At 49.6% G+C, this 17,002-nt stretch overlaps 1 protein-coding gene across 1 annotated transcript in view; it reads left to right on the top strand.

Moving 5' to 3' along the window:
• The window catches only part of CLMN (calmin), a 115,369-nt gene extending 98,634 nt beyond the window's left edge, over positions 1-16,735 (top strand). The window contains exons 9-14 of the mRNA XM_052659892.1: positions 2,913-4,538; positions 8,313-8,506; positions 12,898-12,958; positions 13,571-13,641; positions 14,080-14,176; positions 16,429-16,735. Coding sequence (XP_052515852.1) covers positions 2,913-4,538; positions 8,313-8,506; positions 12,898-12,958; positions 13,571-13,641; positions 14,080-14,176; positions 16,429-16,593 — 2,214 coding nt within the window. The 3' untranslated portion in view covers positions 16,594-16,735. The remainder of the gene's footprint in view (positions 1-2,912; positions 4,539-8,312; positions 8,507-12,897; positions 12,959-13,570; positions 13,642-14,079; positions 14,177-16,428) is intronic.
• The last annotated feature ends 267 nt before the right edge of the window (positions 16,736-17,002 follow it).

Genomic DNA, 17,002 nt, shown 5'->3' with positions numbered 1-17,002 from the left:
AGAGGTGCCCATTTTTTTTTTCTTTTCCTATCAATGAGTGTGACGGAGAGAAGTTAAAAATCTCCGACTTATGATTGTGACTTTATTGTTCTCAGTTGTGTCAGATTTTGCTTTGTGTGTGGGGAAGCTATGCCATAAATGCATATACATTAAGGATTGTTGTTTCTTTTTGAGGTCATCATTTTATTGTTGTTTTATTTCATCATGGAGTAAATTTGATAGGAATATAGAAACTGTCATAAGTTGGTATTTGTATGATTTATCATTTTCTATTAATATCTTTCTCCTTTCAGTGTGCGTGTGCTTATATTTAAAGCATGTTTCTTGTAAAAATACTGTAGTGTTGGCTCTCGTTTTTTATCCATTTTGACAAGAATTATTAGCGTGTCACTTTATCAGTGTATTTTCTGCCCATTTACATAGATGTAACCGTCTTATTGTTTTCCGCTGGTCCTGTCTGTTCTGTGCTGCTTTGTTCTTCCTTTCTCATTTTTTTTGGATTGTTCAGTTATTTTTTGGTTTCCATTTTATCTCCTCTGTTGGCTTTTTAGCCACATCTGTTTGTTTAGCCACATCTTTCTAGTAGTTTGCCTAGGGATTATAATACTCTTCTTGAACATACCTCAGTCTACCTTGGATTACCATTAGGTAACTTGTTTGTTAATTGGCTGCATCAGGACCTTCCCTGCATCATGCGGGATCCTTTGTTGTGGTGCACGGACTCTAGTGGTGATGTGCACGCTCGGTAGTTGTGGCACACGAGCTCCAGAGCACACCGGCTCAGTAGTTCTGGCTTGCACACTTAGTTGCCCCTCCGCCTGTGGGATCTTAGTTGCCTGACCAGGGATTGAACTCATATCCCCTGCATTGCAAGGCAGATTCTTAACCTCTGGATCCCCAGAGAAGTCCCTCATTGTACAATTTTAAATAGGTACGTATTTTATATATTTTTGTATATGCAGCTGTTTGATCCCACTCACTTTTCTTCTCCCTTCCTTTTGCTGTTCTTGTCATTTGTCAAAGTATTGTATACGTTAATTCCCCATGGTTTGTTATTATTTTTGCTTTAAGCAGGAGACTTTTTAAGAAAACTTTTAAGATCATCTTTTATATCAGTCATATATGTACCGTTTTAAGTACGTCTCATTCCCCCACTCCAGATCCAGGCTTTCGTCTGTGACTGTTTCCTTTTAGCCTGAAGAATGACCTTTGTGTTTCTTGTAGTGTAGGTTAAACAGTTGTTTTACGGTCTTTATGCTAATTCTAACCCTGGGTTATCTTTGGGTCTGCTTCTAATGACTAATGTTTCTCTTGATTATAGAGCTCTTTGTTTGCTTCTTTGTATCTTAAAAATTTTAGTTTTATGCCATATCTGATGTGTGATGAGGTATATGATATTTCCCCCACCTGCACCCCCAGAGAATGTAACCCTTTCCCAAACAAGGACCTATGACCAGGAGCTGACCATTTTGACCTTCTCAGAACTTGATAAGGGCTCTGTTGCAGTTTTATTTAATTTCAACCCTCTGATTTCAGCTAGTTTTAGAATGAGGTCAATCCACTCTCCCCACCAGTACATTGGGAGCCAAGCACTACAAAACCACCAAGCTTGCTCTCTACTTTCAGCCCTGTTCTAAGCTGCATCTTTTTTTTAAAATTGAAATATAGCTGCTTTCCAGTGATATGTTAGTTTCTGCTATACAGCAAAGTGATGCAGTTATGTATGTATATGGATCTCTGTACATATATATTCTTTTTTATATTCTTTTCCATTATGGTTTATTACAAGATACTGGCACCCCACTCCAGTACTCTTGCTTAGAAAAATCCCATGGACGGAGGAGCCTGGTAGGCTGCAGTCCATGGGGTCGCTGAGGGTCAGACATGACTGAGCGACTTCACTTTCACTTTTCACTTTCATGCATTGGAGAAGGAAATGGCAACCCACTCCAGTGTTCTTGCCTGGAGAATCCCAGGGATGGAGGAGCCTGGTGGGCTGCCGTCTCTGGGGTTGCACAGAGTCGGACACAACTGAAGCGACTTAGCCGCAGCAGCAGCATAGGTCCCTATATTAAGTGTTATAAAGTAGATCCTGTTGCGTGTCTATTTTATATACAGTAGTTTGTATCTGCTAATCCTAAATTCCTAATTTATCCCTCCCCCACTTTCCTCTTTGGAAACCATGAGTTTGTTTTCTGTGGCTGTGGGTCTGTTTCTGTTTTGTAAATACGTCCATTTGTGTAACATTTGAGATTACACAATACGTGATATCATATGGTATTTGTCCTTCTGTGCCTTTGCTTAATATGATAACGTCTAGGTCCATTCATGTTGCTGCACATAGCATTATGTCATTCGTTTTTATCTTCTTTATCCATTCATCTGTCTATGGACACTTAGGTTGCTTCTGTGTCTTGGCTTCTGTAAATAGTTCCGCAGCACCGTGCTTAACAAGAGTCCCTGTGTGGGAAAACTAGTATATGAAGAGAAGTGGTTTTTCACGTTTGAGGCCCTTCCAGATTCAATCTCTCACACCAGCCCAACAATCAGTAAAGATTTAGCTGCTCTTTCCTTATCTTAGGTGGGTTCACTTCTCTGTACCCAGACCAGGCAGTGGCCCACAGGTATGAGGTCACCGACAACCTCCTCGCTTAGAAAGGGCCCATCCTTCTCCAGAGTTGAGTACATTGAGATGTCTTTGCAGCCATAGCTTCGAAAATGACCCTCTCTTTAACTTATCTGATGGTTTCACATTTCAGCAGGAACAATAGTCATTTGCCCATCTACAACGGTATCAGAACACTTCCATTTATTCTGAAATGCTCTTGCTGGTTTGTTTTTGTGTTTTGAGAGGGGACTCTATGTGGCACTTAAACACTGCTAATTTCATGGTGCCCTGTGTTTCTTGGCAGGAGGATTTTGTGGATTCTGACAAAGAGGCCCCTATCGAATCTACCTTCGTTCGCATCAAAGAAACCCCTTCAGAACAGGAGAGCGCCATCTTCCTTCTGACCGAGGACGGGGAGCGAGCCTACACCATCAACCACGAGGCCAGCCACCCACCTCCCTCCAAAGTCTTCGTCTGTGACAAGCCTGAGGATGTGAAGGAACCCTGCCTGGGTGGCGTTTCCAGCCAGGAGCTGGAGGACAGCTCCTCCGAGTTCATGAACCAGATCATTGAGCAGGTTCTCCAAGGAATCCCCGGGAAGCTCAACAGCACCAGTGAACCGGCTCCAGAATCTTCCATTCTATCATCCCGAAAGGACAGCCGGAGGTCCGACTCTCTGCCAATCAAGAAGACGGTGCACTTTGAGGCCGACACCTGCAAGGATGCCTCCTGCAGTCAGGACCCTTTCTACAGTGCAGACCTGCGCTTCGAAGGGAGCCCCGGAGAGACCAGGGACTTGTCCAAGGAGGATGAACAGGTCTTGGAGGCTGACATTGCTGAAGAAATGCCGAAACGGGAGGTGCCAGAGATCCTGGAAGCAGCCTCCGACGAGGCCCCTGGCGACGTGTCCTCAGTGGATGGTGAGATCAGTCATCCTCTGACTTCCTGGACCTCTCCCCCGTGGAATGGGGCATCGGAGAGGGCATCCAGCCCTGGGGATGAAGGCCATCTCCCCTCACCCTTGGGAGAGAACACCGTTATGGCTGATGCCTTGGAGATCAAGGTGAAGCTGCTGACGGTAGAAGCGATGGATAAAGAAGACTATTTCGAAGCCATACCATTAAAAGCCTCAAAGTTTAACAGCGACCTCATTGATTTTGCCTCCACCAGCCAGGCTTTCAATGAGGTTCCTTCGCCTCATGAGAAAAAACCTGCAGAGGAGGAGCTGTCAGAGGATCACCCTGAGAGGCTGGGCAAACAGAGAGGGAAATCCGCCTGCAAGAAGACAGATTCGGATGAGGCCCCAGTGAAGCTCGACCAACCTGACCCTCACAAGGACCCTGGAGACCAAGACCAAGGCTATTCTTTGGCTCCTGAGGAGGCCCCGGTGGATAAAAAGCCAGAGGTGTATGAGAAGGCCAAGCGCAAATCCTTCCGACGCCGCCGTCCGGGCGAGGAGGAAGGGGAAGCCGAGTGCCTCCGGGGGCTCGGGGGAGAATTACCTTCCAACCCGCCAAGCAGCAGCGTCAGCTTGGAGACCCTCCGCAGCCCCAGCGAGGAGGGCCTGGACTTCAAGCCGTCTCCCCCGCTCTCCAAGATTTCCGTCATCCCCCATGACCTTTTCTACTACCCACATTATGAGGTGCCCTTGGCGGCGGTTTTGGAGGCTTATGCGGAAGGCTCGGAGGATTTGAAAAATGAAGAGATGGACCTGGAAGAACCGGAGGGCTATCTGCTGGACCTGGGGGCCAGGGAAGACGAGGCCGAGGCCTCCCAGAGCAGCTTCAGCTTCTCTGGGCTGGGCGAGGACCTTCCCCAGGCCAGCATTGTGGAAGATGCCAGTCCCGCCTCAGAACCCTCTCCCCAACCCTTGCCTGAGGACCACCAGCAAAGGGAGGCCAAAGACAGCGTCCCCGTGCAGGGCCATCAGGTACGTGACTATGGAGTTGGGAACCCTGCATGGGGAATTCTGTGCTTCTTCCAAAATCCCCTTGTGCATGCGTGCTAAGTCGCTTCAATCGGGTCCGACCCTGTGTGGCCCTGTGGACTGTAGCCTGCCAGGCTTCTCTGTCCATGGGATTCTCCAGGGAAGAATACTGGAGTGGGTTGCCATTTCCTTCTCCTAAACTTCCCTTCTTCCTCCATAAAACAGAGAAATGCAGCTTCCCGCACAGGCATCCCAGGTCCAGAATTTAGGGAGAAATTCACTCCAGGCTCAGGCAAAGGGCCAGGTGAATGCCTGAGAGGGACACAGGTCCAGTTTGGCACCCTGGGCACCTTGCTGGCCTCCCCGTAGTCCTGGCCCTGCCCACAGGCTGCCCGGGAGATCAGCCGCGGTCACGCTTGGTGGCGATGGGGGAGTTCCAGCGTAGTGATAGCAGAAATCATTTTCATTAGTGATCAGAGCTCTGCCTCTCCTGCACCAAGTCAACTGCAGGCCCTCCTCCTCCAGCAGCCGGGAAAACCAAGCCAGACCTCACACTGGACCCCAGCCGTGATGTTTCAAGGCCTGTTATCTGTTTGGCACCATAGTTTGGCTCCTGCTGTTAGAAGTGAGTTGTATAAACAGGGCCGGGGGGGACACGCACGTCTGAGCTGGAGCAGCTGGCCATACGCTGTCTGCCACCTCGAGTCTGCCTTCACCTGGCCCAGCAGCTCTAGAGGGGCCCCCAGAGTGAGCGGTGAGAGGGTGCAGGGGACCCTTCCCCTGCCTCTTCCCCACCTCCCAGATGCTCCTTTGCCTCCAGGCTTTGCTGGAGTTGCTCCCCTATCTGGAGGCCTTTGCCTACCACCTGTTTGTGTGTGTTTGTATGTGTGTGTGTGTGTGTTTGCATGCTCAGTTGCTCAGTCATGTGGGACTCTTTTCGAGCCTCATGGATCGTGATTTTCTCTCCCAGTAAAGAGGGAGCATTTGTGTATTCATCTCTGGGCTCCAGAGGCCAGCCCGACAGGGCCTGCAAAGCCACAGTCAATGTACACTGAATGGCAGTTTGGGGTGTCCTGTGAGGACAGGTAAATTAAACCCTGAGGTGATGGAGAGTCAAGACAGGATCCAGTGAGGGCCCAGAGGTGTTCGGAGGAACAAGAAAGCCTTGCTCTCTGGGGAGGCTGCAGAAGAGGAATCTGAGTAACCTTAAAACACGTTTAGGAGGTTTCCCTGTTGGCTCAGCAGTAAAGAACCTGCCTGCAATGCAGGAGACCCGGGTTCGATCCCTGGGTCAGGAAGATCTCCTGGAGAAGGACACACAGTTTGCCCCAGTATTCTTGCCTGGAGAATCCCATGGACAGAGAAGAGCCTGGTGGGCTACAGTCCATAGGGTTGCACAGAGTCGAACACCACTGAAGTGACTGAGCATGCGCACGTGCAAAAGACATTTAGGGGACTCTCCTGGTGGTCCAGTGGCTGGAACTCTGAGCTCCCAATGCAAGGGGCCCAGTTTCCATCCCTGGTCAGGGAACTAGATCCTACATGCCACAACTAAAAGGTCGTACGGTGCAACTAAAGGTCTCGTGTTCCACAACTAAGGCCCAGAGCAGCCAAATCGATGCATTAATTAATTTTTAAAACCCAGACATTTAAGGTTTAGATGGGCCAAAGTGATAGCATCAATTGTGGCTTTGCCAACTCCAGACAGTGGAGGAGAGCCCCTGCCTGAGCGCTGGGGTTGGGGCAGGGTTCTCTGGCCCTGATGGCGTAGAAGCCAAGCGTGGCCCGACCGGTTCTTTGGGGCTGAGCACCCATTCTCTGGCTTTGGCTGGAGAAGAGGGCTGGGTGGCTCACAGGTGCCAGCGATCTGCCTGCCCTAGGGAGAGGAGCCTAGTCCTGCCTTCCTGCCCCTCCCTGGCCGTCTGCTGTCTGTCAGAGCAGGCTTGTCCTGTGGGAGACCCCAAAAATCCTGTGGGGTAGGAAATGCCCCTCAGTAGGTCTCAGGGTCCCCAGGTTGGAGATGACAACAGCAACTGGGATGATTCTCTGAACTGTTAGAGGCTGAAAATTTCTTTTAGGGCAAAAGAAAGGGGACCAAGTGGGTGGTGAGGAGAGGGCCTGAGTTGCCTCTCTGCCCCTCTGTGTGACTTAAAATGGCTAATGAGGGGACATCCCTGGCGGTCCAGTGGTTAAGAATCTGAGTTTCCAGTGCAAGGGGCGTGTGTTCAGTCTCTGGTCGGGGAAGATCCCACAGCCTTGCTGCACAGCCAAGAAAATTAAAAAAAAAAAAAAAAAAAGGCTGGAAAATGACTAATGAGTGCCTCAGTCTCCCCCAGTGACTGAGTGTGGACACGCAGATGAGGCACTTCGCTATCTTCTGCTTCCAAAGGCAGGCTTTGCGCCTGTGTGTGTGGCCAGCATGTGGACAGATGGTTTGGGACAAGGTTGGAAGAGCCCTGGACTGGGAAGGGCTTCGGGAGATCTAGGTTTGCATCTCTTTTTTGCTGAGCTGCAGGAGAGCTTGGGGAGAGCTTGCATTTCTGGGTTCCGGGGTGGGCGCCTGACCCGCGTCGCTCATCACTGGGCTGCTTCCTCCGGTGCTCACCCGTCCGACCAGCAGGTGCCCACTCTTCCCAAACACACCTTGTAATTGGCTCCCAAGAGTATGTAGCCCAGGCCTTGATCCCAGTGAGTGAGCAGGGCTGGGGGAGGGGAAGTGGTGAGGCCCAGGATGACAGGTGAGGTCTGGGAGTCTTGTTTCCTGACAAAGAGGATGACATGGATGGAGAATTTCTCCCATACCTGGCCTTCCTTTAAAAAGAAAAGAAGAAAACTCTCTTCTAAACTGACTGGAAAATGGCAAGTTCTGGCTTCTAGTCTTTAAGAAAATCGGTCCTCTCCTCATCTCACCTTTCAGAAAGGAAGCATTTGCTCACTGATGATGGAGGAGGAACTGGCGTTTCAGCTTGCTGAGAGCGGGTTTAATTTCTGCAGGGAGCTTTGTTCTCCGGGGCCGCACAGGTCTGGCCGCTCTGATCCTCTTATTAGAATACCTGTCGAGCAAGTTTTTCCAGCCCCTGTCAGAATTCTTGAGAGGTATCGCCAACAATTCCCACGCTTCTTAATTTCATGTGAGAGCATTCCTCATGGGTTTCAGAGAGCTTGGTGGGGTCGACGGTCAAAGAATCTTCCTTATTATGTAAATGCAATGGAGGTTGCGCTGCCATCCACCTTTGTCTAAAAGCACAGTGAAGACTCATCTCCTCAAACACAGGGGCCACCTTTCCAGCCCTCGGCTCACGTGGCCTCCAGTAGCCGTTCTTCTGTTTAAGTGGATGACAGTTATGTGAAGGGTCTAACCATTGCCCGCTGTGGGGGACATCATTTATAGGAACTGCAGTTTATCAGAGGCTGATAATTATTATACCCATTTGACAGACTGAGAAACTGAGGATCAAAGGGATCAAGTCAGTTACTCAAGGTCAGATAACTGACTTAGCCAAGATTTGAAACCAGGTCTTAACTGACTGGAAAACCCATGCGGTTTTGATCCATCAGTCTGGAGCATTTGGAACTCTGCACAGGGAGCAGGAATTCTGGCGGGCTTCTCCTCCACACCGGGCTGTGCTGGAAGGACCCCACGGGAGCGGCAGGATTGGAGGGGACACCTTAGCTGGGCCTTGGAGTGAAGGTGGAGCGGGTTGCTGCTGGGTGGTGTCATGCACTCCACGTCGCGACATAAAATGCTGACTTGTATTTGGTTGTCTTGTCGTTCAGTCCCAGGAATCCCCAAACTCGGAAAACTTAGCCAGCCCCTTAGAGGAAAAGGTAATGGAAGAATCGATCAGCAGCAAAAAAAAGGAGAAAAGGAAACATGTGGACCACGTAGAAAGCTCAATATTTGTAGCACCTGGAACTGTTCGCTCCTCAGATGACCTAGAAGACACCGGTGACCACAAAGTCCTTTCCAGGTATTTTATTAACATCTTCTCACCCCAGAGCCCCTGCCTGGGGAGCTACTCTCTAATCTCATCCCATTTCCGGTTTCTGATTGGATGGGGATGCGGGGGCAGGGCTGGACAGCAAGGGAAACAGATTCAGACAAAGTGCTCCTTCCCCACACCTGGGCTCCCCCAAGGACCTCCCCAAAAAACCAGGAGGACCTGCACCTCACCTTCTCTTCTCGCCCCCAGCAGCTCTGGGTGGAAATGGGCAGCAAGCAGAGAGATGGCTGAACCGTAGGTAGGGGTGGGGATGAGAGGTAATAGACTTGACCCTGCCACCCTTAGTCCATGAAAACTACCAGTCAGTGTAGGTAGAGACCAAACTTAGCCGTTTAGGAGCATCTTACAGAATTGGAAGGGATGTACTGCATATGCGTGGAGGGAACCATTTATCACTATTGCATGGAAGCTGGACTTTAATATGGCAGCTTCACCCACGAGTTTGGGTCCAAGGCAGTAAGGATGGTCGATTCACCCAAGGGGAGGAGGAGGCAGGGAGGATAATGAACTTAAACTGCTAGGAAGCCTGTAGCACACATCTGCTCTGTCACTCCGAGGCTGCTGGATGGTCCGGATTATTCCCAGGGGAAATATTTAACTACTGAATGTCAGAAGACCCTGGTCTCTCCCCATCATCACTCATCATCACATTTACCATCACCTTGTACCAGCCCTTGTGTATTCAGGCATTTCCGTTACATTGGTTCATCAATTCTTGTGGACACCTCGATAGGCAGGCAGGTGTGATTGTGCATCATTGGGAAGCTTGGGGGGTACCTCCCAGCTTAGGAGATGCCAGAGCTGCGGGTCTTGGACTCAGACCTGTCAGAAGTCCTCACTCCTTCTGTGACCCCACGTTGCCTGTGCTGGGTGAGCCATGCTGGCCACAGAGGGAAATGATTGAGATAATCACTGGGGGAGTGAGGGGGTCTTGAAACCCATACAGGGAGAGCCAGGGGGTGGGGCTGTCCACCTCCTGCTTCCCACCTCCCCTCCACCTGGCTCCCATGTTGGGTTTTGGAGGACAAAGAGCAGTTGGGGGCCCAGGGGAGGAGACATAAAGCACAATGGGAGGTAGCTGCCAACTTAGCCTATGACGCTAAGTCCTTCTTGGAGAAGGCAGTGGCACCCCATTCCAGTACTCTTGCCTGGAAAATCCCATGGATGGAGGAGCCTGGTAAGGTGCAGTCCATGGGGTCGCTAGGAGTCAGACACGACTGAGCGACTTCACTTTCACTTTTCACTTTCACGCATTGGAGAAGGAAATGGCAACCCACTCCAGTGTTCTTGCCTGGAGAATCCCAGGGACGGGGGAGCCTGGTGGGCTGCCGTCTCTGGGGTCGCACAGAGTTGGACACGACTGAAGTGACTTGGCAGCAGCAGCAGCTAAGTCCTTCTCCCTGCCCTTGGCCGTGACTGGCCAGCAGACGTCTATGTCTCCTGTGCAGCTGGACATGACCCTGCTCTAAATGCAGATGAGCACTCCTGGGCAGGTGGTCCAGGGCTGTCATCTACTCCACCCCAACTCAGGAGGGGCCACTAGTCAGATGCCAGACTGCCCCCCTTCTCCCTAAGCAGGTCAGGCCCTAGCAGTCTTCTAGCCATCATGTATGTGTGATGGAGCCCGCTAGACTTGGGGACTCTGGAAGAGGCTGGCCACAGCTCTGCCCTCCAGGAGCCCCCAGCCGGAAGGAGACAGGGAGTGCGCCATCTATCCTGCTGGGACTGGGTGGGCACCTTGGGTGTGAGAGGCAAGTAGGGATTTATGATGAGACCTCAGAGGGGCCAGAGAGGGTCAGGGCAGCCTAGGTGCTGAGAGATCATTTGAATTCAGCATCAAGGGATGAGCAGGACTTGCATTTGGGAGAGGGAGAGAGATGTTCCAGGTGGGACAGACAGCCTGAGCAACAACTGGCACATAGTAGGCATCTCAGGAAGTATTCATCGAATGGGAGGGGGCGGGAGGAGAAACAAGGGAGCATGGGGGTGGGGAAGAAGCAAGCACCTTGGGTTCGTCCCTCTTCATCAGAAGGACCACCAAAACCCACCCCGTGGAGATGGGACGGGGGGAGGGATAGAGAAAAGTAAACCGATGTTTCAGTGTCTGTGAGCGTGAGGCCGCGCTGACCTTTTCGTGCAAAGGTTTCACTCTGATCTCTCAGCTCCTCCATCCCATCTTACTTAAGCAAAGCTGTAACTGTGATGCAGCATTTTAGCCAAGGTGGAAGCTAAATACCTAATGTCATCAGATAGTGTGGAGGGGCGCTCATGTGCATGAATGAATTTGGACCCCGATGCCCGTCCTGTGCTCAGGGCCATCTCACCTGCCCCCCCCCCCCCCCGCCCCGAGCCTGACTCCAGAGCATTGAGCTGGGAGGTCATTGCCTGGCTGAGGCTTAGGAAAGGGACAGAGCCCTGGGCATCTATCTCTCTGAGCAGGGATGGCACAGGGTGTTTTCCTGGCTGTCGGTCACCCCCGTGGCTCCTCGTTGGTCTAGGCAGAAAGGCCGCTCGCCCAGAGCCTGCAGGACCCCTCATTGCCTCATCTCTGTCCCCCCTTGGGTCACCCTCTTCCCCATCCCCAGCGCACCAAGCACCCTGGCCTTAGTTGAGGTCCTGGAATGCCCCCAGCCAATCTCCTTCACCTTTCGGAATCTTCTGTCCCCTGCCTGTCTCCTGTCTGGCTCCGCTGAGTCTCAGCTCCACTACCACTTCCTCCAGGCAGCCCTCTTGGATTCCTCCAGGCTATTTTTGATACCCCTTTATATGTTCTCTTAGCTTCTATTCTTTCTTCACAGCATTGATCAAAGCAGTCATTTCTATAATAATACGTGGAAGGACATATTTATCATCTACTCTCCCCCTAGATTGTCAGCCCGCTCCAGCCAGCTAGGACCAGTATGGTCTTAGCGTTTAGTGCAGCACCTGGCTTGTGTTCGGCATTCAAGGAATAAAAGTTCTTTGAGGGGGGCAGGAGGTAGGGAATGATAAGGAGTGGGCATGCTCTCTCAGTTCAGTGTGGGCTCCTGGAGGAGCGGGTTCTTTGTTGTTGTTTTTTTTCTTTTTTTTCTGTTGGTGTGTTTTGTTTCATTTCTGTGCTGTGATACCAGCCAGGAAAAACTAACACAGACTTTGGATTGAGGATGAAGACTGAAGTTTCTCTAGGCCTAGCCCCGCACCTGGGACATAGAAGGTGCTCAAAACCTGTTAGCTGGAAACATGCCGCCCGCAGAAAGGGAAGAGCTTGGTGATGTTTAGGGGACAGCTGTGAGCAGTAATAGCAAGGCTGACAATAATGGGAATAAACTCTTCCCTGGACCCCACAATGCCATATAGTAGGTCTGCCTTGAGGAAACTGATGTGATGGTCTCTATATCAGGCCAGTCCACATCCAACACCTCATTCTTCTGTTGAGCAGCGAGACAGGACCACTTTGACCTACGGAATGCTAGTATCCCTGACAGCTCCAAGAAGCAGATGGAGTAGGAATGATGATCCATTTCACAGATGAGGAAAACTTATCAGAGGTGTAACTATTTGACTACGGTTAATCAACTATTTGACTATGGTCAATCAGCCAGGATGAAAACCGAGACCTCTGGCTGGGTGTCTTTTTTGCCTTAACCCTGAGTGAACCGTAAGGGTGGTGTCATCTGCATATCTGAGGTTATTGATATTTCTCCTGGCAATCTTGATTCCAGCTTGTGCTTCCTCCAGCCCAGCGTTTCTCATGATGTACTCTGCATGTAAGTTAAATAAGCAGGGTGACGATATATAGCATTGACGTACTCCTTTCCCTATTTGGAACCAGTCTGTTGTTCCATGTCCAGTTCTAACTGTAGTGGAGCAGCTTCATTAGAAGATCAGAGATACTTCCCACATCAGCCTCACAGATATAGCTAGAAAATCTGCCACCTCCTGTATGAAAGGAAACAAGGTGGTCCAGACCTGGGAATCCTCAGCATCGTGCACGGAGCACTGCAGAGGGAGTCCAGGTCCCAGGACCCAGTCCCGGTCTGACTTTAGCGTGCAGACGACGTCTGGTGAGTCCCACAATTGAGGGATATTTGGGAAAAGAAATCTTCCTCCTGCTCTGAAATCCTATGATTTTTAAGAATATGTGGTCTGCTTTCTATTTGAAATTATCTCTCACTTTTTTTTTTTCTCGTCAATGAGGGCTCAGTGTGTCTCTTTCATATCATCCTGCTGTTTTTAAGCACGCATACTGGATAATGGGTCTCATTTCCGTCACTAGGTCTGAAGTCAGAGCTTGCCTAAATCCACATGTGGCAGCCTTGGGAAGAGGGCAATGAGGAGTTCTTGGTGGCATCAATTCAAAACATGTGTTTATTTTTCAGGACGAGTCACAGTGACTCCAGCATTTACATTCGACGACATACTAATAGGTCTTTGGAATCGGTTAGTATGTGAATTTCTTCTTCTCGCATCCGGCCCCTGCTAATCAATTCCTTTCCCTCCTTCCTTCCCCCTAGCCCAGAGCTTTGAAATTACTGACGTGCAACAGCTATGCTTTTGGATAGAAGACAAGCAAATTGAAACCTTGTCATTAAGCACAGTCCAATCAGATGTCCAGTTTGGGCATTAGGGGATGTGAATAAAGTGATGATTTTAAAGCCCAAAGGCCTCTTTGTCATAACAATCGTATTCAAGACCTCCCACCCCACCCCTGCACACACATCCAGAAAGGTCATGTTCAAAGACAGAGATGCAGCCTAAGCAGAGGGTTCCCTTTGTCTTTACAACCACTTAGCTCTGCATGTGCTGGGCCCCAAAAAGCCCGGGGATCCATAGCTTGCCCCAGTTGTGGGGGGCAGGGCCTCTTCCATCCACCCATGGGAATAATGTGTAGATCACTACATAGTAGTTTTATTTTGGAATTAGATGTTTGCAAGATTGAGAAAAGCACGGCATGCTCGACTTTGTATATTTAAAATCATCTTATTTTCTGTTTCAGAGATTTCATCTTTACTAATTGGGTTGCGGGGGTTTTGTTTATAAATTTCACTGTAGGATCATTTTAGCTATGTTCAGTCGAGGAACGCAGCGGATGTGGATGACAGAAGAAACCGAATGTTAACCAGGTGGGTGGCTGGGCTCCAGGCTCAGTAGGGTTTAAGGGATTTTTTTTTTTTCTTTAATCACACAGTCTACCTTCTGGGGTGGCTATTCTCCAACTAGGGCTTTGTTGGATAATAATATTAATCGTCTAGAAACATGCAAGAAAATACCTGTTCCAGAGAAAGTGAATGGAAATTGAATGTGAGTTGGGAGGGCAACGTAGATATGAATCCAGGTTGACAAGCAAGGCACGGTTCAGAAAAATGACTCGGTTTAAAGACACTGGGTCATGAGACCTAGGTCATGAGACCTGGGTGTGAATCTTCATTGAGATAATGCAGTGGCGTCAGCTGGCCCTCTGAACAGAGCCAGGCAGGGGAGGTAGGGATGGGATTACTGGGCGTGCTTTTTAAAATGCTGTAGCCCCTGACAACCGTGTTCCTTCTGTGTCGCCACTGCAGGTACACTACTCAGAAGCTCACTGAGCTGATTTTACAGTTTTATGGCATCAGAGCAGACATGAAGAGGGAGTACAAACATGCCAGGATGTCTATGAAAGTATTTCTTACTGTCGGAGAACTAGATGACCCAGACCGAGTGTCGAATGGTTGTAACACCGCTTGTTTAGAACATAGGCAGGCAGACAAATCTGAAACTCTGACAATCCTGAGATGTCCCTATCCCTGTTAGAGTTATTGAATCACTTAGTTTTATTTATATATTGTATTTGCCGTGGATTTGAACTGACTTGGAAGGACTTGAAAAGTGTTAGTCACTCAGTGTGTCCAACTCTTTGTGACCCCATGGACTGTGTAGCCTGCCAGGCTCCTCTGCTCATGGGGTTTTCCAGGCAAGAATACTGGAGTGGGTTGCCATTCCCTTCTCCAGGGGCTCTTCCCGACCCAGAGATCAAACCCAGGTCTCCTGCATTTACAGGCAGATTCTTTACCTTCTGAGCCACCAGGGGAGCCTGAAAGGAATTAGATTATTCAAATGGAAAGACTCTGAAAGTTTCCCAACAGCCAGGAGTGTGATCTTTAGACATCTACCTCTCCGATTCTTAAAGAAAGAGAGGCAAGGTTTGTTTCCCTCTCCTGCCATAAAATGGAAATATTAATTCACATTTTCCACTGGGCTTGACATCCTCATAGGAAAATAGTACTTTTAGCTTTTATGAGATAGAGTCTTTGAAAATTGAACCTGCAAGGTTGAGAAATGCCGTCGCATTTTCCATGCTTTTGCGCATTTATTACCTATGCGATTAAAAAAAGTAGTTTAAAATTTCTCTAAAAACAGTTTTAAGAAGGAGAAAGAAATTCTGCCCCTTATCTGCATGGGAATCACTCAGTTTCCAGACCAGGGCAAAGGTTTAATCCCCTCTTGGCCTGGCTTCTTGCTGTATCGGGAGATGATTCAGGGAAGAGGTGATTTTTGCTTCTCATAATCTGTCACGTGCCCCAGATTGACCCCGAGGAGCTTACACACAGGTTCTGTAAACGCAGCTGCAAGCAGAGACCCCCAGCCCCGACTGCAATCAGATAATGTCTTCTGAGCCTTTTCTGTCACCACCACACAGCCCCCTTCTAGACTCTCCCCACCAGGCAACAGTAAAATGTCATTTTAGTGCTACCTTAGGGCTTCCCTGATAGCTCAGTTGGTAAAGAATCCATCTGCAGTGTGGGAAACCTGGGTTCGATCCCTGGGTTGGGAAGATCCCCTGGAGTAAGGGATAGGCTACCCACTCCAGTATTTTCGAGCTTCCTTGGTGGCTCAGCTGGTAAAGAATCCGCCTGCAATGCAGGAGGCCTGGGTTCAATCCCTGGGTTGGGAAGATCCCCTGGAGAAGGGAAAGGCTATCCACTCCAGTATTCTGGCCTGGATAATTCCATACAGTCCATGGGGTCGCAAAGAGTTGAACACGACTGAGCGACTTTCACTTTCACTTTCTGTTAAAATAAGATTAAAAAAAGAGAAGAGGGACTTGCCTGGAGAGTGAGTGGCTAAGACTCGATGCTTCCAACACAGAGAGTCCCGGGTTCGATCCCTTGTCAGGGAACTAGATCCTGCATGCCACAACAGAGATTCCACATGCTGCAACTAAGTAAGACCTGGTGCAGCCAGATAAATAAAAATAGATATTAAATATATATATATATATATATCTACTCTCTTAAAAGTATATATCTACTCTCTTCTCTTAAAAAAAAAAAAATAAGATACCTCTCACCAATATGGAACCTGGTAATCATTTTCAAGGTTAGATTCCAAAGCCAAGAACAAAAACTAGATGATAGAGAGGTGTGTTTTTGTTGCTAATGGCTGTTTTTAAATGATCGGTCAGCAGGGAACGCCTCATTTCTCTCCTTAGATTCCTTAGGAAGCCCCTCTGTTCCTGGGAGCATAAAAAAGAGCTGTCAGCCTCGAACTCTGCGTTCAGGGCACTGCTGTATAACGGGACACATCCTGGAGGAGGGTGCGGAGCTGGCCCAGGTCCCGGCTTTGTCACAAAAGTCATTGTGTGGGCTGGAGAAAGCCCCTCCACCCACCCCACGAGATTCAGCAGGCCCATCTGCAGAATGGGGCTAACAGCCCTTCTGTCGTGGTGTCGTGGAGATGAACTGAGTGAGAGAGTCTGAAAGCTCAGAGTGTCCCGGGACCCCGCCCTCCACCTGGGTCTGCCCCTCGCTGGGAAGCTGTTGGCTCTCCAGTTGGGCAGTGAGGCTGGATGGAGTTCAGGGAGGGAGTGGGGGTCCCCTGGGTGGGGGAACCCCGCTTGTGACTGCTTTGGTGTGTCTTCCTCCTGCAGGAAGGCCAACCACTCGGGCAAAGCCAGGCTGCGGGAGATCCACAGCTCCCAGAGCGACTCGCTGACGCAGCTGGTCCAGCAGCCGGACGTGATGTACTTTATCCTCTTCCTCTGGCTCCTGGTTTACTGCCTGCTGCTCTTCCCCCAGCTGGACGTCAACAGACTCTGATGCGTGCGTCTGCGTAATAAAAGAGACAGGACCCTGGCCGTGGGGTGGGCATTCTCCTTCCTTCCTCTTCTTGCCTATTCTGGACGGCGCACTTCTGCAGATAGTGGAAGACCTCCAAGGAAACTTAGACCACCACCCCCACTTCCCCACTATTTTTTTCATGTTTCCTTTCGTTTTCTTTTCTTGTAAGTCCTAAGCATGCTTTTCTCTTAGGCTGTGAACATAACACTCAGGTGTGTGGCCGGATCCTTGGGTGGGGTTTATTTGTGTGCCTTGTTCTGTCAGGTATTACTGTTAAGCTTCGTGGCTGAGATTTATGGGGCTTCCCAGGTGGCTCAGTGGTAAAGAATCTGCCTGCCAGTGCTGGAGACACAAGAGATGCGGGTTCGATCTCTGAGTCGGGAAGATC

This window comes from Budorcas taxicolor, chromosome 21, assembly GCF_023091745.1.
Source record: "Budorcas taxicolor isolate Tak-1 chromosome 21, Takin1.1, whole genome shotgun sequence".
Taxonomy (NCBI): domain Eukaryota; kingdom Metazoa; phylum Chordata; class Mammalia; order Artiodactyla; family Bovidae; genus Budorcas; species Budorcas taxicolor.
Note: the sequence above shows the minus strand (reverse complement) of the source record. Positions and strands in the feature narration are given on the sequence as shown.